Below are 23,279 nucleotides of genomic sequence, written 5' to 3'. Positions count from 1 at the left end.
AGAAGGAAAACCCTAGGCTATCAGGTATCATATAATCAGGCAATTCTATCATGCAATTCCTGAAGATCCCTACCCTATCACTAGCATGCTGTTCTAACATATCACAATATCAAATATTTGTATGGTATTTTGGGGTCTACTTACTGGCTACGGCTGATCGTACACTCTGTATCCTCCTTTAGTATTGTGAAAACCATTTGAAAATCATTTTGAAATTTTTTTTCCTTAGTTTGAGACTGGATTCACACGAGTGTTCCTCCAATTCACTCAAACTAAGGCTTTGATAACAACTTGTAACATCCATAAAATTCATAAAAATTCAAAACTTTTTCAAGCATCCAAAAACCATTACTTATTACAAAATGTTTTCAAAATTGTTTCATATCAGAGTATCCCAGGAATAAGACTCATAAAATGTGAGGAGGTGCACGATCAAGCCTTCGCCTTCCCGCGATCATCCGAAGTACCAGAAACAAAATCCAAAACTGTAAGCCCGAAGCTTAGTGATTTCCCCCAAAATACCCATACAACAAATAACACACATATAATAATAGCATACTATGGGCCCAATCAGCCATCGGGTTGGAATGCCCCAGGCCCTCAACCGTTGGGTTGGAATGCCAACATACTATGGGTCCAATCATCCTCGGGATGGTATAGCCTCGGCCCACAACCATCAAGTTGAAATGCCCAAATACTATGAGTCCAATCATCCTCGGGATGGAATACTCTCGGCCCACAACCATCAGGTTGGAATGCCCCGGTCTGTTGGCTCTCGCACAAAGCAGAAAAGCCTCAACCATCAATCAATCATGTGCTCATATATCAGATAATCACATAACATTCTACAGACAGTCAAACCGATCTACAGAATACTAAGCATAGCAACATCCTATCTACCAGGATACCGATCTAACCGATCATAACCACATATACACATCCTATCTACTAGGATACCGATCTAACAGATCTCACTACTAATAAAGCAAAATAACAATCCAAAGGGCTGGCCTTGGTGCCTTAGACCGATGAGTATAGTGAGGAAAACTCACCTCACAATGTCGAACTGAACTGAAAAGATCAAACTCCCGAAGCAAGGCTCCTAAATTAAACACCTACAACTACCATTGATCCAATTCCATCAAGCCCCGAACTACCAAAATACCCTCAGAAGTCAAAACTTGGTCAACCCTCGGTCAAAGTCAAAGTCAACGGTCAAGGTCAACAGTCCATGTTGACCCAACTCGTCGAGTGCAGCTTACTGACTCGTCGAGTTCCTTCAGAACTCAGAAACTGTGAAAACTTGAGTTAACTCGCCAAGTTACCAAACTACACGTCGAGTCTATGTAGTGTCCAAAAGATCGGGTAAACCTTAACCAACTCGTCGAGTTATCTCACCAACTCGCCGAGTTCACTCGAAACCCAGAAAGCGGGAAAACCCTATCCAACTCGTCGATTTTTCCTGTCTTAACGTGTTCAGCCCTTTCCAGTCGACTCCAAGACCACAAACTACAAATCTAGCCTCTTAGGACTAATATACCACGTAAAGTTGCTAACTTTACGTGCATGAAAGGCATAAAAGGGATCAAAACACCAATACTAGGCTAAATAAGAGGTTTAGGGCATGAAAGTTGGCCAAATCTTGACAAAGCTTGAGTCTTTAGGCCTAAGGAGGCATAAAGGGGTTTAGATCTAAAGCCATGTTCTCATGACAAGCCCAAATCTGAGAATGACTCCAAGATGTACCAAAAAGGACCATTTTCTTTCATGAGAGGAGATCTAAGCAATGAAAGGTCAAGGTGGCAGCTTCATACCTCAAGATGGCTGCTACAACAATGCAAAAGTCGGATCTACAGCCCCTTCCTTCAATTATGCACTCACTACTTCAAGCTTCTTCAAAAAAAATGCACCAAACACACACTTCTTTAGCCTTACACACTCTCAAAATGGAAGGTTAACTCGATTAGGGTTTCTCTGGACTGCAAAGTGAAAAGGGAGGCCGGTGAGGGGGACTTAAGGTCCTTTAAATAGGATGCAAACCCTAAAAGTTAGGGTTTTCATGCACAACCTCAACTCATCGAGTAGGTTCCATAAACTACGCGACCTGATCAGTTTCTACACAATGAGTTGGGGCCTCCAACTCGTCGAGTAGGTCTTAAATGATGTATAAAAATTCTTGAAATTCATACCTAGGATTCGGGATGTTACATTCCAAAGGAAGAAGAAGGTGGTGGTGAAGCTTGAAAGCTTGAAGCAAGCTTGGATCTGGGAGTTTTGCATTCTTCTCCATCATTAGAAGGTATAAAGTTCATACCTTTATGACTTATTTGCTAGATCTCATTCTTGGGGGTTTTTTATGTTACTTTTGGTCCCAAAAGTGTCATCTTGTGCATGGTTTGTTCTTATCGATTTGAGATGTCCTTTCAGACCCTAGGAGGGGTCCTAAGCCATAAAAATGAGGTCCCATTTGTTATATTTGCTTCATGCATCTTTTAGAAGGTCTTAATGGATTAAGACCTTGGGTTAAGCACTTTTTGAACTTGTAAAGTCATAAATATGGAATTTTTATGACTCTAGAGTGCATTTGGACCTTAGATCTGAAATACGGACTTAAGTGCTTAAGCCATTAAGCACTTAATGGAGTTTGGAGGCTGTGAGGGTACGCCTCGCGTACTCGATCAACCACCCCAATGGGTGGTCAACTGCGAGGCTTTTGTGTACGTCATGCGTACCTCCGGAGTACGTCCCACGTACTCGCACAGGTTCAGACTTGTTGAGTTGACTCATTTAAGTTGACTCGGCCGAGTTGACTCAGTTGACTTAATGGGTTTGACCGGTTGTCCTTGACCAAGTTTGACCTTGAGGGTATTTCGGGATTTTGATGGAATTAGTCACTTGGTGGAAATAGGTATCAGTTAGAGAGCGGAGATTTTGAGCCAGGCCTCAACAGTTATGTTTAGTTTACGATGTGAGTTTCCCTCACTGTACTTTTGGGTCGAAGGCACCAAGGCCGACCCTTTGGATTGTTATCCTGGTTTATCGCATGATTGTATGTTGTAGTGATCTGTCAGATTTGTATCCTGGTATATAGGATGATGTTATGCTTAGTGATTTGTTAGATATGTATGACGGTCTGCATATGCTAGTTAGGGGTTGATATGATATATGTTGATATGTGATGGTCTGTTGGGTTGAGGCGGTCCTGCTTTGTGCTGAAGGCCGAGAGACCCAGGGCGTCCAGGATAGACTGCAGGCCCAAGAGGCGTACCAGTCAGGCCGAAGGCCTGGAGAATGTTCCAAATGGGCTGAAGGCCCAGTGAGGCGTACCAGTCATGCTGAAGGTTATGTGAGTGTACCCGATAGAATGTAGGCCGGTGGGGGGTTCCAGTATGACTGAAGGCTCTGTATGCGTGTTGTTTGTTGTTGTTATTATGATTATGCATTGTGTTGGTACTTTGCGGGAACTTACTAAGCGTTGGATTGCAGTTTTGGGTTTTGTTTCAGGTACTTCAGAGGATCGCGGGAAGGCGAAGGCGTGACCATACACATCCTCATGTTTTGGAATTATGATTCTGGGAAACTCTGATATAGAACATGTTTTGAAAACTATGTTGTAAACAATTTGTGATTTTGGGTTGGTTTTTAAAAGTTTAAAATTTTCATGATTTTTATGGATGTTACAAAACAGGTCGAGGCCAAGCCGAAGACATAGCACTCGAGCTGATGTGTTGTACTAATGAAACAGACCGAACCCGTGGAACTTCGCCCGAACTACTCGAGTAGTTAGACACGTCGCGAACAAGCATCCGAGGGTGTCTGATCAAAGGATCATAGGAAATGACACACAATAGACTGCAATGGACTAATAATTTGCTACAACTTGCATACACATGCTGATAAGACTCTCGACACATCCTAAGTACTACTTTTGTACCTTCGGAACTAGGCATATTAATGATGATGAGACGGGTACCTATTCGGCCCGTCTTTATCGCCGTTTCCCCATGCACAAGGGTATAAAAGCGGATCCACTCGACCATCAAAAGGCTATTCACTTTCTGACCCTTTTCACACGATTAACCCTAAAAATCCAATATCTCTCATCTGCCTTTGGCATCGGAGCGTTCTCACGGGCCAGTCACTCGGTGCAAGTCTGACGTTTTGCTTTGTTTCTTAGGTTCGGACTACAGTGACATGAGATCCTACTAACTTAACACCTTACTTCCTATATATAAGAAATCTAATATTCAATAGTGTAGCATTACGAAATTTATGATTTTGAGATTTAACAAAAATTATTCAATAAAAACTTACTTTTTTGGATAACAACTTACGAGAGTATTAAAAAATGGAATTATTGAACAATAATTTTTTGGGTAACATTTATTTGTCTGTTTTATTTATCTAACGTTGATGGTGAGAGTAAACAAGAAAATGTCTTCTCCTCAATAAATAGGAAAAATTGTGAAATGTTTTAAAAGGACCAAGACTTCCTTGCGTCTGTCTTTGTAGGACGTTGGGGGTATTCGTTCGTAGGATTGTCTTTGTTGGAAAGTGTCCTGTTAAGTTTTAGATTTTCGAAATGGTTTTGGACCGAATTTTTTTTTTCTGGTTTCAACCGCGTTTTTAGTAAAATAATTTATGTTGTTGGGTATATTGACTTGTTCAATCTAAGTTTGACCGATTTGAACTGAGTTTGATTAATACCTAAGTTGGCCAAACTCGCCTTGGTTAGATTCCGAGTTCGAGTAACTTGCCAAGTATTTGGCTTAGCTGGACGAGTTTACAAACGTGTAACTATTACAATTTTAAGTTCCAATCTTATAAAAGATGCCTATCTAATCATTTGTTCTACATGTTGATAACATTTAAAATAAACTTTTGAATTTAGTACGAAATTATTATTTAATAGATAAAACTAACGACTTAGTTATTTTTAACAAATTACATTCTTTTTTATTTTAACGACTTAGTTATATAGTTCAACATAATGATATCATTTAAAATCATTTTTAGTGTGATTATAAAATTATTATTTAATTGTTAAAAATAATGATTCAGTTATTTTAATATGACATTTCTTTCCTATTTTAACTAGGTAATTTTATGCGTAACACATGAGCTTTCGCCTGATATATTTCGCCTGATATATATATATATATATATATATATATATATATATATATATATATATATATATATATATATATATATATATATATATATATATATATATATATATATATATATATATACTCTAATAAATGAAGGTTTTTTGCCACATGTCACACTCTCATTCATTTTGCCAAATGTCATTTTGTGGTTATTTTGAATTATTTTTTTTTTCCACATGTCAATTTTATGGATTTCCCTATTTTATAAAATTCCACATAACGTTTTAATTAATAATTGCACTAAATATAGTAATAAATGTATATCAATTTCATTAATAGATTTACCTTCTAATTTTAAAATTTCTAAATTAAAGCTCATTAGTTTTTTTTTTATTTACTTATATTATTTGTTTCATTTTACAAGATAAAAAAATATTTAGACCTTTATATTTATTTATTTTTTAAATTAACACATGTATTACATGGGTCTCACAACTAATATATATATATATATATATATATATATATATATATATATATATATATATATATATATATATAGGGAGTGGTTCAAATGAGAACCACAAAAGATTAAGAACCCTAAGAACCCTCATTTTATAAGTAAATATTTCTTATGAATTTGTCTAAATATGTTAAAATCCCAATTTTTGTCTTTTTGGTAAGAAAATGGTAAAATCGTAAAAAAATCTAGTCTTAACATTTTCATTCATATCTTAACACAAAAATTATATGATATACAAATTTATATAGTTCATTTACAGTTTAATACATAAAATTCACAACTTAATACAATCAATTTTAAACTAATTCACAAATTCAAAGAATTGTCAAATCCAAACTCTACCACCACCACCACATGCCGTCACCAACCACCTATGCCAGCATGACAACCATTCTTCTATACAAAGCATATCTGCATATAAAGTAATGCAATGACAAGTTAAATAATACATTCATAATTTAATAAACCTATCAATTTGCTCATTTTGAATTTAATACAAAACAATTACAAAAATTAATGCATTCTTACATAAGTATACAACACAAAAATAAATATATTCACAAGAACATTTATACAAAAATTCATACATAAATCATTTATATTTTAACACAAAATGTATAAAAAAATTCACAGCAAAATGCAGTCTATTTATAGTTTAATATAGTCAATTACCGTTTAAAACATAAAATTTACAGATTAATATAATAACTTAACAATTTAATAAATGTTTGTTATATTCTTAACTTAAAACTTACATTTATACCTTCAGATCTGAAGGATAGAGCTTCTTTCAAAGTTTAATTTACATAATATTCACAATTTAAATTTTATATAATTTATTTAAAATTAGAGAAAATCATACATGTGTATAATGCTTCTTTCTCCACATATTTCAGATGTAAACACAAAATTCATAGAAAAAAAACACAGCTTAATACGGTCAATTCACAGTTTAAAACACAAATTCATAGTTTAATACAATAAATTCACAGTTTAATGCACAAAATTATATATTCACAACCAAATTCTCAACTTAAAACTCATATTTATACGTTCATATCTGGAGGAATTTTTTTGTATTAAATTGTAAATTTATTGTATTAAGATGTGAATAAAATTTACAACTTAATACAGAAAATTCATAGTTTAATACAATACATTCACAACTCAATGATAAGTATAATATCATATTTCAGGGTATAAATAGCTCATTTACAATTTAAAACATACATAAATGATCACATATTTCGGAGGCAAACATAAAAACAAAACATATGCATGAATCATAAAAGATGATAACTTATCTGAAATTAGCAAAGAAGATGAAGATGAGTGAGAAATAGAACATATCCTTACTTTACCACCACCACTAGCATCAACACCGCCAACTACCATACACTGCCATCAACCATCTCGACCATCAACCATCGGTGCCAACACCGCCAACATCCTTCCCTCAAAAATCAGATTTTAATTAAAAAAAATAAAATAAAATTCACAATTTAATTCATCATTGCAGACATTAATTCACAACTTAATTTAATATTTCAACGCTTAATTTACACGATATTCACAGTTTAAAATTTACATATTTTATTCAAAATTATAGAAAATCATATATGTGTATAATGTTTCTTTCATCTCATAGTACGTTCATAAAAAATCGCAGCTTAATACAATTAATTTATAGCTTAATACAATCAATTCACAGCTTAATACAGTCAATTCACAGTTTAATATACAATATTTACAACTTAATATAATAAATGTATAGTTTAATATACAAAATTCACAAGTTAATACAGTTAATTAATAGCTTAATACAGTCAATTCACAGCTTAATACAACAAATTCACAATTAAATACATAAATTTCACAACTTAGTATAATAAATTTACAATTTAATACATAAAGATTATACATTTGCAACCATATTCTCAACTTAATAGACTTGTTTATAACTAAGTCATAACTTAAAACATATAAAACTCATGAATTCACTATTTAAAACTTATATTTTCTTATTAATAACAGTTAAACTAACATTAACAAAATTAAACAATAGTAGAAACATCATAATTCACAGCTTAATCCATACGCTCAGCAAACAACTTGTGATACTCGTATTCACATTTTAATGCATACGCTCAAAGTTTAATACAACCATTCATTCATTATTTATAGTTTAAGAAAATATATGTATAACACAAAAAATTATATATTTATATATATTTTTTAAAGTTTAATAAAAAAATATATCCAAAAAAGAATAACATGTTAAAACTGATGTATTTCATTGAACAAATCATCAAACACATTGTGTGCGTCCTATTGTATGACTCATGCAACAGAAAAAAATCATCTTAACAATATATTGTTACAGATACAATCATAAACACATAAATTTGAAGAAAGGACAATCAATTCATAAAAATCAAACACATCGACATGGCAAAAAAAGCTATCATTTTGCTAAACATATCATGATATAAACAACTACTGGTACAACAAAATCATAATTATGTGTTCAAAATATGCATTAAAACACAAAAACTTCAAGCACAAAAGCAAATATGAAGTTATGTTACCTCGATTTGAGTGAAACTCCACTGGATCTATAGAATGCTTGTCATAAATGACACAATGTGAGAGGATGAGAGCATGTTCATCGAAGAAGACAGTGAGATAAGCATCGATCTGAGCATATGTTGTCACAGATGAAAGGCCCTTCGTGGTCGGAGATGAACAAGGTTGCTGGATACAGTCAGAAACAAAACAGATCTGGAGAAAACAGATGCAAATCTGGAGGAATAGGAAGTAGATCTAGAGGAATTGAAAGCAGATCTAGAGGTAGGTGGTGGATCCTCACTGGAGAAAAGTGGTCATCAGTGTTACATCACCAAAAAAACAGAGAATGACATGTTTTATGATGTTTTGGCGAGGTCAGAGGTCGAAGACGAACACAAATCTGAAGGTGTGGAGGAAGACATCTGCGGTGATACTTGCGTTCGACGGTGAGAGTGTTAGTTGGCATCGACTGTTACAATTACGGTGTTTGTTTGGCATCGTTTTTGAAATCAGTTCACAGTATGAACAACAGAGGAGTGGCTTGAAATCCGTTAACTTCGGCATTGGTAGCAGCAGCGCTAGCAGGCAAAGGCGACGACAGATCTAGCCTCGCCGGTAAGAAGAAGAAGAGGTGCTGGAGTAGATCTGATGTGGTGATCTGTTGCAGATCTAGACCTGAAATGTGTTAAACACATCGGATCTGATGTAGATCTGGTGTTGTTTCACCAAAAATCGAAGAGAATGAGATGGCGACGATCTACGACGATGATGGCGGTATACGGTGGCGGCGGTCTATGGCGGCATCGACGGTAGGTGGCGGTAATGGTGGTAGTTGGTGATGATAGTAAGATGGCTTGTGTTTGAGTTCTTGAAGGTGGGTATGAGAGTTTGAATGTAAGAAAAAAAATGATCAGATCTTGTTTTTTAGTCTCACGTTAGGATTGTGATGTTAAAATTATCAAAATGACCATCTTGCCCTTATTGATTTTAGCCATTTATTAAATCTTAAAATAAATCAGATATTTTAAATTGACAAAAAATACACTTAATATAAGTTAAAATAGAGTGGTTCTTAGAGTTCTTAATCTTTTTTGGTTCTCATTTGAACCTTTACCTATATATATATATATATATATATATATATATATATATATATATAGTTATATAGTTAGGTTCATATGTTGATGAATAATTATTGTGTGGTTGTAGGAACCAATCAGATTTTAAAAATAAAATAAAAAATTAATTAATCAAATAAGGGTAGTTTGGTAAATGACTTATAAATCATTTAATTGAATTTAAATCAAAGCCTATAATCTTGGTAAGTTGTTTTAGATTGATGCTATATTTATGTTAACTTTTTTGTTCATCGTCTCCATCTGTTCTCAATCACTTGCCGATTTTTTGGAAAAATCATCACGGCATCTCTTTGTGATCCATTCTTCGTTTACGTATCTTGAATCGCGATTTACAAGTGCTCCATCAAGCATCATCATCTTGCCACTCTCACAGTGCTGAAATCAGAAAAATAAAACTCAATGATCAAACAATTCTTCGCCCTTCTTCGATCTTGACCGAACCACACCATGATGTTATAATTGCCAAACAGGTTTGTGTTTCAAAATTGGCCTTCTATTTTCATAATTTCTGGATTTACTCATTAAATCCATATATGTAGATTGCTGGATTTAGTCATTAAAAATTCTCATTTTTTGACTATCGTATACTCCTTTCTAGTTTCTCATTAACTCTGACCAACAAAGTCAATGGGACTAGCCGACTATTTACATTGTGAAGTAGTTTTGTTTAGTTTTTTGATTTAAAAAGTGGGAAACATCATTCGGTGCATAAATTTATACATGGTAGAGACAATTTTTTGTTTTAAAACTTTTTTAAGTAGTTTTGTTTACTTTTGGATTTAATATATAGTTTTGTTTATTATTGTTCGACTGTTCAATGTGTAGTTGTTGATTTCTATGAGAATGTAAGTTTCAGTCGTGGGCTAAATTGGAGATCATTCCGGCTGAAAATGAAATTTCTCTGGTGACACCTTGGCTGGAGGTTGAGTCTTCGGCTACTTACAGAATTAGTACAAAAAATGAAATATCTATTTTCACATATAATAACTAGCCACAGAAGATATGCAAACATGAGTTGCCTCAGTTTATTAATTTTCCTTTAAGCCATATGCATGACACAAATCATTGTGCTTATTATTGGAATAAATGGGCTATAATCTAATGGAAATGCATAGGCTCTAAGTTTGACACAAAAGCAAAATAATTAAGTGATAGATTAGTCGTTTAGTTGATTAGTTTAAATGAAACAATTTACATTCTTAAATAGGGATTCAATTTATATTTTTGGATAAATTAATGTTATTAGAAATGTTTAGTTTCACATATATAGAGAAATTTTATAATATTCTGCCAGAATTGAATCTAGTTCTGTCGGAATGGAATCACGAATTTCAATTCTGTCGAAATGGAATCAATCTATTTCATCACTAATTTGTGCATTTTCTACAATTATTGGTTATGGATTTTGGTGCAATTTACAGGTCTTCCGATTTGTACAAAAGACTTTAGTTTTTTATTTTTCATTTGCTAATGTATTATAGGGTTCTAATCTACAATTGGATTTGGTTTCACAGATAATTGAAGAACGGACCGCAAAATTGAAAGTGATTCTTAGCAACAATATTTTTTTTATAATGTATTAGTGTCTTTTGTTAGATTTTGATTTTTTTTTTCAATTTTTAACCGCTCTTAGTTTTATTCTGTAACAATAAATGTAATTCTTAGCAATTGTTATCCATATTCTTTAAGAATTAGTGTAATTTTTGTTTTTATTCTTCAATTGATGGTTCAGTAATTTGTTATTCTTCAAAAAGTTCATTCCATCAAAGTATGTATTATGTCAGAATATTTATTCTTTTATGGTTCAAGAATGGTTCAAGATACTCATAAACATATTATGCTATAATGACCCAAAATAAAAGAATTATTATCTATTAAAATCAGATTTTTAAAATTAAGAGAATTAATTACCCCTAAAAATTCGAAGTTTCCTTTTTTAAATGTAGTTTAATTGACTAAAATACCCTTATACTAAAATTTATATGATTATATAGTATATGATACCTCATAGTAATATCATAGACCCTCAACTCATGACCATTCATTATATTCATCTATTGGTCCAAAATTATCTTTACGACCACACAATAAATGTCATACACATTATAACCTAACCATATATATATATATATATATATATATATATATATATATATATATATATATATATATATATATATATATATATATATATATACTTTATAATACAAGGATAATGCATTTTTTAAGATCAAAGTCTTAAAAACGAGGAGATGAATTTTTGGCATTTGAATTTCATTCAATGGTTAGGATAGTGATCCATGTAAATAAATTTAAACCAATCAAAATCAAGTATTTTATAAAATCTATATTATATTATAAAAACATATGTCTTTTTAGTCTTAATTATAACTTATAAAGTATGGTATACAATAAAATACAGCTTGTCTGCCCTCTCCGGTCAATGACAGGCTGTACCTATCTTAATATCAATTTCAAACATGCTCTCATACTCTCACACATAAACCCCGATTTCAAATTTTGAATCTCTCCCCATTCTCATACATAAACCCTCTCTCTGCAACCCCCTCTCTCTCTAGCTCTTGAAAAACCCTTGAAATACCAACATTGGCACAACTGCCTCTCACCAACGAACCACCGGACCACCAGGGCTCTGCAATCGTACCACCACTTCACCACCAAAAACTCTATCCCTAGACTCGCTTGGATCTGGAAACCCTAAACGACGGCCACGACTGTCTCCCCTGCTCGATCTATGCATACTCACCCGCCTCGCATGTCTTCATCTAGCTCTCTCTCTCTCTCTCTCTCTCTCTCTTGCAGAAACAAGAGGCAAGCACTACATACTTACAAGCATTTGCTGAAATTTCAGGTTAGTTTTAGCATTTTTAATGTTTTTTTTGGATTTATTGGTCGATTTCAAAGGTTTTTGTCTTCCTGATGGATTGTAGGTGGTTTCTACCAGCTGATGCCGCCTCTTTCGTTGCTCTCCGACATCACAACCCAACTCCGCTGCTGCCATTAACCCATCTATCTAACCCTAAATTGTCACTCTTAACAACCACCATCTTTCAGGTCTGCCTCAATCCAAGGTTTGTATATAATCAGGTATGCTTTTTCATTCTGACTTGCTTTTCAAATACACAAGTTCATATGGATGTCAGTTTTGGGTTAATTATTTTAGACTTGACCATGGTTTTTCTCTTTCTCTCACATATACACTCCATGGATAGATATGGAGCCGGATCTCCTCTATCTCACTCTTTTTGTTGTAGAAACGAGAAGCAACAATTAAACAGGTACTTTTTGTTTAATATTTTGTGTTTATTATGGTTCTTGATTTTGGTTTGTTTTATGTCGTCTAGGTTCAGACAGAATTAACAACAACAACTCACAATAGGTATATTTCGAGTTCTATTTCTTTGTAATTATATGTTTTAAATAGAACAAATAGTAATATGGTGCAGAAAGACAAGCATATGCTGTTGAAATGTATCAAAATGGGACAAAAAAGCTTATAGATGTTGAAATGTATTAAGCTTTTCTGTAATTTTACAAGATTCCATGATTTTTGTATTCTTTTTTTAATGCATTTCTTTTTTGTTTACAGATGGTTTCATTGTACTTTTACTGTTAAGCCCTGTTTTTTCTTCATTTATTTAATTTTGGTTGTGCAGAAATAATGATATGTTTACCCGGTGGATGAAGAGGGTAATGTTACAAAAAAAAGAAAAGGTAAAAAGGAATGGAAATGGGATTGGGCATAAGGAAAAGGACTTGTATATTGCTTACCTCTCAAGGTTCTTTTTCTCTCTTTTACTAATCTTGAATCTAACCCTGATAGTTTGAGTTTTTAAATCATCAAGTTTAATAAAGTATAATAAGTTTTGAATTTAATGTGTATTTCTGAGAAGATTTTGAGAATTATTGATTTTTGTTGTTCGAATCATATGTTTTTGTGAAATTTAGCATCAATCATTAAATTTCCATGCTTATATTATGACGTGTGATATTTGGGAAATATGACGTGTGATATTTGGGAAATCGGATCTTATTCGGTTTATAAAATGTTTTGTAGAAAGGCACCTATAATTTTTCCGGTACAATTGAATTATCATAGATCTTATTTGGTTTATAAAATGCTTCAATGGTAATTTACCTTTTTAATGTAACAAAAGGCTTTAATAAATATTCTAACATGTAGGTTTGTTATGCATCATCAGGTCCAAGAAATTGGTAATATGTGTTATGGGGATACAACAAGAGTAAATGCAAAGCTAGATTTTCAAGGTAAATGCTTTATGGCAATAGACTCCTATATCGATTTGCTTCTTTATTGCAGAAAAATGATTAGATTTTTGATATGTCATAGGGTTTCATCACAAGGGTTTTATTAGAAATTTTGAATGTATGATACTGTAATGAAAACATGCAGAAAAATTGTATCTTCAAAACCCAAAACTGACACTTTCCCAAGTCTATTGTGCACATATTTGTGAAAACTAATTTTCTACTCATGAGCAAATCTACTATTATTTGAATGGTTAAAACTTAAAGCATATGCTTGTTATATTTTTGATCAAAAGTAAACCTAAAAGATCGAACTACTGATGCTTGGGGAATGTTTTGAATGACTAACAGCTGGTCTGGTCGTTCTGCTAAGTATGTGCTTGGTTTTGGTCATTTTAGTGTAAAAATCACATAATTACAATGTTTACTTCCATATTTTAGTTGGTGTTTGTTATGTTTATTTTATATAGTATTTAAGTCATTCTACTGTACCAATATGACACATGAATTGTGGTTATTTTTATATTTTGGTTTGTTCCTTTTCTTAAATTATTGTTTGGATTGCAGACTTGCAATAACTGAAAAGAAGTGAAAGAAGATACTGTAAATGTGGTGGATCTGATTGTGCGTATATTATAAAAACTATACAAGTATGCCTTCTTTCTATATTGTTTTTCTGAATGAACTATTTGAATATGAAAGAATGACCATTATTCTCTACCATTTAGAGTTAATATGGAATCCTTGTAGGTTTTTAAGTCGCTAACTTACACTATTCTTGGCTACCATGTTCAGGTTTTGTGCAAGTCTGCACTAAAGACACTAAAGACTGAACCTGTCCTTGAGCAAGTGTTTCTTATCATCACTTGTAGATTTGAGGCTGATTTCAACGACAAGTAGCGTCTTTCTCAGTTTTTCATCAAATATAATTGTTTATTGCTATCTTTGATTATTAATTGCATCATGTTTTGTTCCTTGGAGAGAGTCAATTGTAGCTATTAGAGAAATATTGAACCATCCTTGTGGATATGCTAGGGACTTTCACGCATGTTTTTTATGGGTCCTAATGATATCGTTCCTGGTTGGCGGCTTGGGTGGTTTGTCACCACAGATTCTAATGAAAAGTGGATGCTCGCAACACGTTGTGTAAATATACTAGGTGTGTGTTGGTAGGATGTGTAAATTTACAAGGTGTGTGTTGCACAGGGTTGCATATAACAAACCAGTCTTACACAAAAAAAATTGTTTCATAAAATATTCTTGCTATTTGTATATTTTTAATCACCACTTCTACATTGATGTTTGGTTTTATCGACTTTTCTTTTCCTAATGTAAAATAATAAAAATTGTATCGACATAAGTGATTAACAAAATTATAAAGGCAACACAATACTTTTATTTTTAATATAAAAAATAATGTGGTTTTATCTTAACCAAAATCATTGACTTAATACTATATGCGGAAAGAAGGGTATTCATCGACTTAATACTATAGCCGAAGCATATATTCATCGACTTAATACTATATGTGGAAAGAAGGGTAATACATGGGAAATACTATTTGAAGCCCGTCTATAGACAACTAATCGCCAAAAGGAACAAATCTTCGAAATTAAACAAATCAAAAGGAAACAATTTGACGACCGCCTAAATGAAACTACCTTTCGATTGGAAACCAATCCCCGAAATGAAACTAATCGCCGTCGCCGCATCGCGCGGGTATCCTACTAGTGTGTGTATATATATATATATATATATATATATATATATATATATATATTTGAGACTACTATATTTTGTGACACTTGGAGACACAATTCTAGCCATTTATGTTGGAGATAAAAATTATATTTTTAAAATGAAAAATAATTAAAAGTTTTCAAAATTTTTGTAAATATTATTTTCGTCATTTATATTTTTCAAAAAAAAAAAAAAAATAAAATAAAAAATATATCGTTTTTTTTGAAATATTTGTGAAATATTCTAATAGAATATTCTATTATAAAATTACAACAAAATTATTAAATTATTTACATATTCTACTATAAAATTAGACTACAAATATTCAAACAATTTTAATATAGTATTAGAATATTCTACAAATTCTAACAATTTAATAGAACTCTAGTAGAATACCAGAATATTCTAACAATTTAAAAGTTATATTTGAATATTTACTGTGTAATATTTTATTAAAATATTTCACGTATATTTAGAAAAAACGGTAATTTTTTTGGATAAATAAAATGAAGAAAATAATAATTAAAATTTTTTGAATTTTTATTTAATTTGCATTTTAGATTTTTATTTTTATTTTTTTGATCTTTAAGTGACTTGGGTCTTTTATCTTTTTTTAACAAAAGAAAAAAGGTGAGTTAGAGGGTTAGAATAGCCCATTTCAGTTGAGGGAAGGGTAAGCGAAATTAAAAGTTTAGAGACTTAAATAAAAGAAATCAGCAAACCTAATTTGTTTATTTGTTTTCTAATAGAAGAGAAAAAGAATACAACAAATTTAATCAAAATGAAATACATCACATACCACACCCTTGTTTTGTCCGATGAGTGTTAGTTGAGGAAAGCGATTACGTAGGACAACCAAGTCTTCCATTACCACTCAAGTACTCTTCCAAGTTCCATCTGATCGAAGAAGACCATAATTTCTAACCCTTTAAAAATCTCTACTTTCGGGATCTTTCTCCATTTCTGATGGCTTCTTCTGCTTCCTCCAGTACAATCGCTTCTCCGGCGACAAATAACAGCAGGTACGACGTTTTCATAAGTTTTAGAGGCGAAGATACTCGCTTCTCCTTTACCGATCATCTCTACGAGGCGTTAGTGGGAGCAGGAATTAGAACATTCCGGGACGATGATTCAATCAGCAGAGTTGCAGATCTGAAACCCGAAATAGAAAGAGCAATCACAGCATCTAGGGCTTCAATAGTTGTATTGTCAAAAAATTATGCAAATTCAACTTCGTGCCTTGACGAGCTTGTGTTGATCATGGAACGAAGAAAGACCTTTTATCATATAGTTATCCCTGTTTTTTATCATGTTGATCCCTCCCATGTTAGAGAACAAGAAAATAGTTTTGCCTTAAAAGTCAACACCCATGTCGAAGGGTTCCAAATTAAGGTGGAACGGTGGAAGGCAGCCCTTACAGAGGTTGCTAATTTGGAGGGCAAGGTTCTTACTGGGTATGAATTTTGACTCCATTCTTGCTTTTGTTAGGTATTGAATTGTATCTTATTTTTCCCCAATTCAAGTAGAGCTAAAGTTTATCTTTAAAAACTCTAAATGATTGGTCTTTATTAAGAACTTGACCCAATGAAAACTGCAACAATCCTATCTTATGCTTCTTAGCTATTAACTTTAGGAGTTCATCAGTTCATTTAACAATAGTTTTGTCCATAAACTCATTAACTAAAAGTACTGTTTTAAACTTGAAGCATATATTTGCATTAGAGAAACTCAAACTTTTATTTCAATTCCCAAATACTACCTCCTTCGGTCTTTCCCCAAGAATTTGGAATGTGTAATTGGCCACAATCCACATGTTTGATACTTAATAAAAGTGTTTGTCTAACTTTTTAACAAGTTTAAATGCCAAATATTCTGAATGTTAATTTTTCCACTTTCATTTTTTCAGGCCTGAAACGAAGTTTATAGCAGATATTGTTAGCACAATTGGCCATAAGCTACGTCTCAAATTAGTTTCTACTCCACCACATCTAACAGGAATGGACACACGAGCTGAAGCTATAAATTTTTGGGTGAAAGATAAACAAGATGCTGAAGTTCTTACAATTTGTGGCATGGCAGGAAGTGGAAAGACAACACTGGCCAAATATATATACGAATCCAACTTGTTAAAGTTTGAAAGCAGTAGTTTCCTTGAAGACATTGGAAAGATCTGTGAACAACCTTATGGTTTATGTGCACTACAAGAACAACTTCTTGCAGATATTTTGGAGGAGAAGAAAAAAGAACTCGATGTTACTCGGTATAAAAGTCAGATTGAAAACGTGTTACAAAAGAAACGAGTGCTTATTGTTCTTGATGACATTGACAAAAAGGAACAACTAGAAGCTTTACTTGGATCTGAAAAGATTAATACAGAAAGCAAGATTATTATCACAAGTAGGCTTCCAACTATACAAACATGGTTTATGTCTACATATTTAAAGTGTAAAGAGCATAAACTCAAGTTATTAAACGAACATGAATCATTAGAGCTTTTAAGTTGGTATGCTTTTGGATCCAAAATCCCCATGGAAGGATTCAAGGAGCTTGCATCAAAAGCAGCAGAATATTGTTCAGGAAATCCATTGGCTCTTAAACTACTCGGTTCTTTATTTGTTAGTTCTAAAGATCCAAGAAAAAGAAATAACATAGATTTTTGGATAAGTACATTGAATTTGTTGGAAAGAGATCCTGATTATAGAATACAAGGGATACTCAGAATGAGCTATGAGTATTTGCCATTTTTGACTTACAGAGAGTTGTTTTTGCATATTGCTTGTTTCTTTATTGGTGAAGATGAAGATTATGTGGTGAAGATATTAGAGCCTGATTATTGTGCAACAGCTGGGATTGTAACTTTAATTAAAAGATGTCTTCTTACTGTTTCACCAAGTAAGAAATTGATGATGCATGGATTGTTCATAGATATGGCTAGAAGAATGGTGCTTGATGAATCACCTTTAAATCCTGCAAAAAGGAGTAGAATTTGGTGTAATGATGAATCTTATACTTTGTTAAGACAAGGAAAGGTAAGAATAAGATGCTTTATATGTATACATTTTACACTTACTTTTTAGCTCTTTATTTTAATTTTCAACTAACATTCTTTTGTTACATTTTTTTTAGGGTTCAGAAACTATAGAAGGTTTAGCACTTGACATGCGACTAGTGAGAGAAGAGAAGGATACCATGGTAATGCATTTGACTACAGCTTGGGTTGACTTCTGACTTTTGACTTTTGACTTTTGACCTGTTTGACTATTTTTATTTTTGGCCAAGGTTTTAAAGTTATATAATGGGTTGATCTCATAATAGACCTTATATTTTGTGGTTTTTTCCGGGTTAAACCTCAACTTCTTTTTTTTTTCAAAAAAAGACCTTGTAATTTTTCATTTCTTTCCAGAAAAACCCTCAACTTTGTCTTTTTTTCTGAAAAAAACCCTCAACCTTTTAACTGTTTCCGAAAAAACCCTATACTTTTTTAGTTTCTTCCGAAAAAACCCCTCGCATGTTAAAGTTAGAAAAAAATGACTAACAGGGCCAGATCGGGAAAAATGAAAAAATGCAAAGTCTTTTTCAAGAAAAAATTAAAGTCGAGGTTTAATCCAGAAAAAAAACATAAAATATAAGGTCTTTTATGAGATTAACCCAAAAAAACTTGTAAAATATGAGGGTTTTTCGGAAACAGTTGGAAGATCGAGGGTTTTTTTCAGAAAAAAAGACAAAGTTGAGGGTTTTTTCAGAAAAAATGAAAAAAATACAAGGTCTTTTTCAGGAAAAAATAAAGTCAAGGTTTAATCCTGAAAAAAAAACACAAAATATCAGGTCTTCTATGAGATTAACCCTTATATAACATATCTCAAAAAGTCAACCCATTTAAGGAAATTCTTTAAAACAAAACAAGGTGCTAAGTAATTCACTTTTCAATAAATTTTCAGCCAGTAGCATTTGAGGCAGATTCACTTGCAAAAATGGATAATCTAAAGTTGCTTCAGCTCAATTATGTGGAATTAAGTGGATCATATGATGATTTTCCAGAAGATTTAAGATGGTTATGTTGGCATGGATTTCAATTAGGGACAATTCCTTCTGATTTCTTCATGGGAAATTTGGTTGCCATAGACATGAGTTACAGCAGATTGCAGCTCTTTGAACCACCCATGGTACACATTAATACCTACTTATACTTTTAGGGGGTGTTTGGGATTTTTCTTACTTAACTAAATAAACACTTTTTGACAAAAATGGTTATTAGCTTATGTGGTGGCAAATATGAGTTTTTAAAAAAGTGTTTGGACTTTGGAATTGGATTAGCTTATGTGTTATCAGAAAGCTATAAGTTGATAAGTTGGTTTTTTATGAAGTGTTTGGAATTTGGATTAGCTTATATATGTAAAATGACCAAAAAGGACATTATTATGTAATACTTTTACATAGTTCATGAAGTAGCCGAGTTTATTTAAGACGTGAAAGGAAGAAATGGTAGGTTTGGAGGGTAGTATTGTCTTTTTAAAGTAATAAGTTATAAGCTTTTTCAAATTTTCAAAAAGTAAGGAAACTCTAACTTTTGTAAAAAAGGTCATTCTCAAAAAAGGTCTTATATTTTGTGTTTTTTCCAGATCAAACCTCAAATATATTTTTTGCCTGAAAAAGACCTTGTATTTTTTCATTTTTTCCGATTTGGCCCTTTTAGTCATTTTTTGCCAAAAAAGTTGTAAAATGTGAGGTTTTTTTCGAGAAAAACTAAAAAAGTTGAGGGTTTATTTGGAAGCATTTAGAAGGTTGAGGGGTTTTCTTCAGAAAAAAAAAATACAACGTCGAGGGCTTTTTCGGAAAAAATGAAAATATACAAGGTCATTTTCAGGAAAAAAGTAAATTCGAGGTTTAATCCGGAAAAAACACAAAATACAAGGTCTTTTTTGAGATCAACCTTTTAAAAATGACTTTTTGAAGGAAACGAAAAGCTACTTTTAAAAGTGCTTATTTGCTATCCACACACTTTTCTAGACTTATTTTCTTTTTGAAAAGTCAACAAATCTTTTTCCCTTTTAACTTCTTGTTTATAAAGGTGCTAAACAATTTTTATTACTTATGAAACAGGTAATTAAACCATTGAAGATTCTAAACTTCAAAGACTCACATAGTCTCCTCAAAATCTGCAACATCTCCAGACTTCCTAATCTTGAGACTTTGATTCTTTGGAACTGTTACAGTTTAGTTCATGTTTGTGACACCATTGAAGACTTAAAAAGTCTTTCTCGTTTAAACATCACAGGATGTGAACATCTCTTAAGAGGCTCAAATCTTAAGTTTCCACATTCATTAGAGCGAATATGGCTTAAAAATTGCAACCTTGAGCTTAATGATTACTCAATTTTGAGCTTCCAAATCCACTCAGTGTTGCAGTATTTGCATTTAGGGAATAATTTGTTTGAGTTTTTGCCTGATTACAATCATCTTAAGGGTTTAAGGGTTCTTGAGTTGAGTTTTTGTTCAAGACTTAAGAGAATTGAGTGTCTTCCGAATACATTAGAAGAGTTGTTTACTACTTGTTGTGAGTTGTTGGAGAATATAAGTTTTCAATCACATCGGTTTACATTGAGGGAGTTTGATTATGAAGGTTGTATTAATTTGTTGGAAGTTGAAGGGCTTTTGAAATTGGTGCCAATTTTTAGAATTGATGAAAGGGATTTGGGGGATATGAAGTGGCTTAAAGATTATCAAGATCTTGAGGTGTCCTTAATTGGTGATTATCAGCTTACATCTGGAAGAACTCGGCATATCCAGGTTCTTTGTTTTTTTTTTTTTTTTTTTTGCTCAAATACATGAGATACGAATTGGGTTTGTTTGGTTGGATGGAATGGAATGACAAGGGAATGGAATGGAATAAGAAAAGGTAATGGAATGAGTTATTGCATTCCATGATCATGTTTGGTTTGGTGTAAATGTTATATCCAAGTATAATATATAATTTGAACTTATTCTATATATTATTTTAATTATAGTTAACAAACTTTTACTTTGAAAGAAAAAGTTAAATATAATAAAAGCTCTTGAAACCTCAATAAGTTACATTATAATTATTCTAGACAATAAAATTGTAATTGAATCATAATAACAAGGAAATCAATAAAAATTGCATAAATAAAAGGGTTTTATGTAGAAAAATCCTATTATTTGGGAAATTTTTTGATAAAGTCCTAATTTTTTTTTGAATTGAAAAGTCCCGATTATTTAATTTTTTGCCCAAATTAACGAAAAAGTCCTTATTTTTATTTTAATAGGAAATGACAAATTATCGTGTAAAATCAAATAATCGGACTTTTCTGTTCAAATTTTTTTTAGGACTTTATCAAAAAATTTCCCAAAATAATGAGACTTTTCTGCATAAAACCCTAAATAAAATGGGTTATATTGCAAATTTTCATTCCATTTCACGATGGAATGAAAAGAAAAACACCCACTCATTAAGGGACGAAAATTAACAAAATGGAAGGAATCGCATTCCTTTAGGAATGGTCGATTCCATTCCATGGGGAAAAACATATTTTTTTTATTCTTATGTAACGAACCATTAACAAAATAGAAAGAATCACATTCCTTCAGGAATTACTCATTCCATTCCATCGGACAAAACAAACATGTTTTTTATTTTTCGTTCCTATCCTACGGAATTTCTCATTCCATTCCATTCCTTCCCTGATTCCATCCTACGAATGACTGAATCCCATACCTTGTGTAGCACAGATGTTATATGAATTCGGGATCACAAGCACATTTCTCCCAAACATAACCAATCCAAACATAACTCCCAACTACATCTCCCAATCCTCATCCTTATCCTTCACCATACCTCCATCTCCTAAAACTCTCAAAGGCCTCAACATAACTTTCAAATATACAATCACCGAAGAAAAACACCTATGGCCAATATTCGCTAAAATCACCAACACAACCAAGGGTCTCGATTTAATCTACAACCCAATGGTATTTGGCAAACCTAAATTCAATGAAGTTGCAATATGGTTAAGCCATTGGTCAATGGGAAACCTATTAGACATTGGTGATAAAGTCAACGTGTGTTTCATTGTGGAAAATGGATTGGAAGTGCATGAATGTGGTGCAAAGCTTGTGTATGCTAATGAAGATGATGACATGGAAAATAACATGGAATGGGAAGAGAGTCTTTTGGGAGATCTTTCTAGATTTAAGCTAAGCACAGAAACGTATTATTTATGTCGGCGTGATTTTTTTAAGTCTATGGAGGTTGATGGGCCCACACCGAGTTGGTTTAGGGATTCGGTTGGTTATAAAATTGATTATACAGGTATTTAATTAATTTTTTTTTATTATTTTGTTGAGAGAGAATTTTTGGTTTGTTGATTTGAGATTTTGGTTGTTTGTGTGTGTGTTTGTTGTAGAGATACAAGGATGGAGAAAAACCGGTAGGTCTCAGAAGCCATAAGCATGATTTTCATGTGTGGAAAAATCGGTTGATTTATCCGTTGTCACAAATTTGTATGTTATGTGTAAATATATTGGGAATTTTGAGTTTTATTCTAGAGATGAGATTGAACACTCTCTGTCTCTTCTATTGGAAACAGGAAGCTATGAAGCTTTGAACTTGAACAATCTTAGATACAATAGAGTTGACTTTGATTGGAGTCAAACTATTAATTGGAAACAAAAATTGCAATGTGTAAGTTGAAATTGATCTTAGTTACATATTAACATCATCAAAGGAGATGGGAGTGACACAAATTCAAGTAAACTTGGGGAATTTACATTGGAACATTAGCTTTGACTTTTACGTTTGTACCATACTTGTAGGTTATAAGGAGGATGTAAATGTACTTATTAATAAATAACTATGGAGTATGGAGAAAAATGAAAGAAAAATATAAA

General features: G+C 32.4%; 1 protein-coding gene and 1 long non-coding RNA gene across 3 annotated transcripts; both read left to right on the top strand.

Moving 5' to 3' along the window:
* The first annotated feature begins 11,816 nt into the window (after positions 1-11,816).
* Positions 11,817-14,772, top strand: LOC145123674 (uncharacterized). Of its 2 annotated transcripts, XR_013715233.1 has the most exons (8): positions 11,819-12,216; positions 12,296-12,452; positions 12,578-12,643; positions 12,710-12,744; positions 13,022-13,144; positions 13,568-13,634; positions 14,202-14,284; positions 14,430-14,772. It is a non-coding gene; the product is annotated as an uncharacterized LOC145123674 (long non-coding RNA). The 2 variants fall into 2 exon arrangements; XR_013715232.1 differs by having other exon boundaries at positions 11,817-12,216; positions 12,578-12,744.
* A 1,400-nt stretch (positions 14,773-16,172) lies between these two features.
* On the top strand, positions 16,173-23,077 carry LOC145124217 (disease resistance protein RPV1-like). Its single transcript, XM_079059479.1, has 7 exons — positions 16,173-16,828; positions 17,281-18,403; positions 18,501-18,566; positions 19,313-19,537; positions 20,475-21,161; positions 22,122-22,701; positions 22,796-23,077. Exons 1-7 carry the CDS (start codon positions 16,341-16,343, stop codon positions 22,837-22,839), a joined length of 3,213 nt encoding a protein of 1,070 aa, XP_078915605.1. The 5' UTR covers positions 16,173-16,340; the 3' UTR covers positions 22,840-23,077.
* The last annotated feature ends 202 nt before the right edge of the window (positions 23,078-23,279 follow it).

The sequence above is a fragment of the Lactuca virosa genome, chromosome 7 (genome assembly GCF_052849685.1).
Source record: "Lactuca virosa cultivar CGN04683 chromosome 7, Lactuca_virosa_CGN04683_v6, whole genome shotgun sequence".
NCBI classification, from domain to species: Eukaryota; Viridiplantae; Streptophyta; class Magnoliopsida; order Asterales; family Asteraceae; genus Lactuca; species Lactuca virosa.
This window is presented reverse-complemented; position numbering and strand designations above follow the sequence as displayed.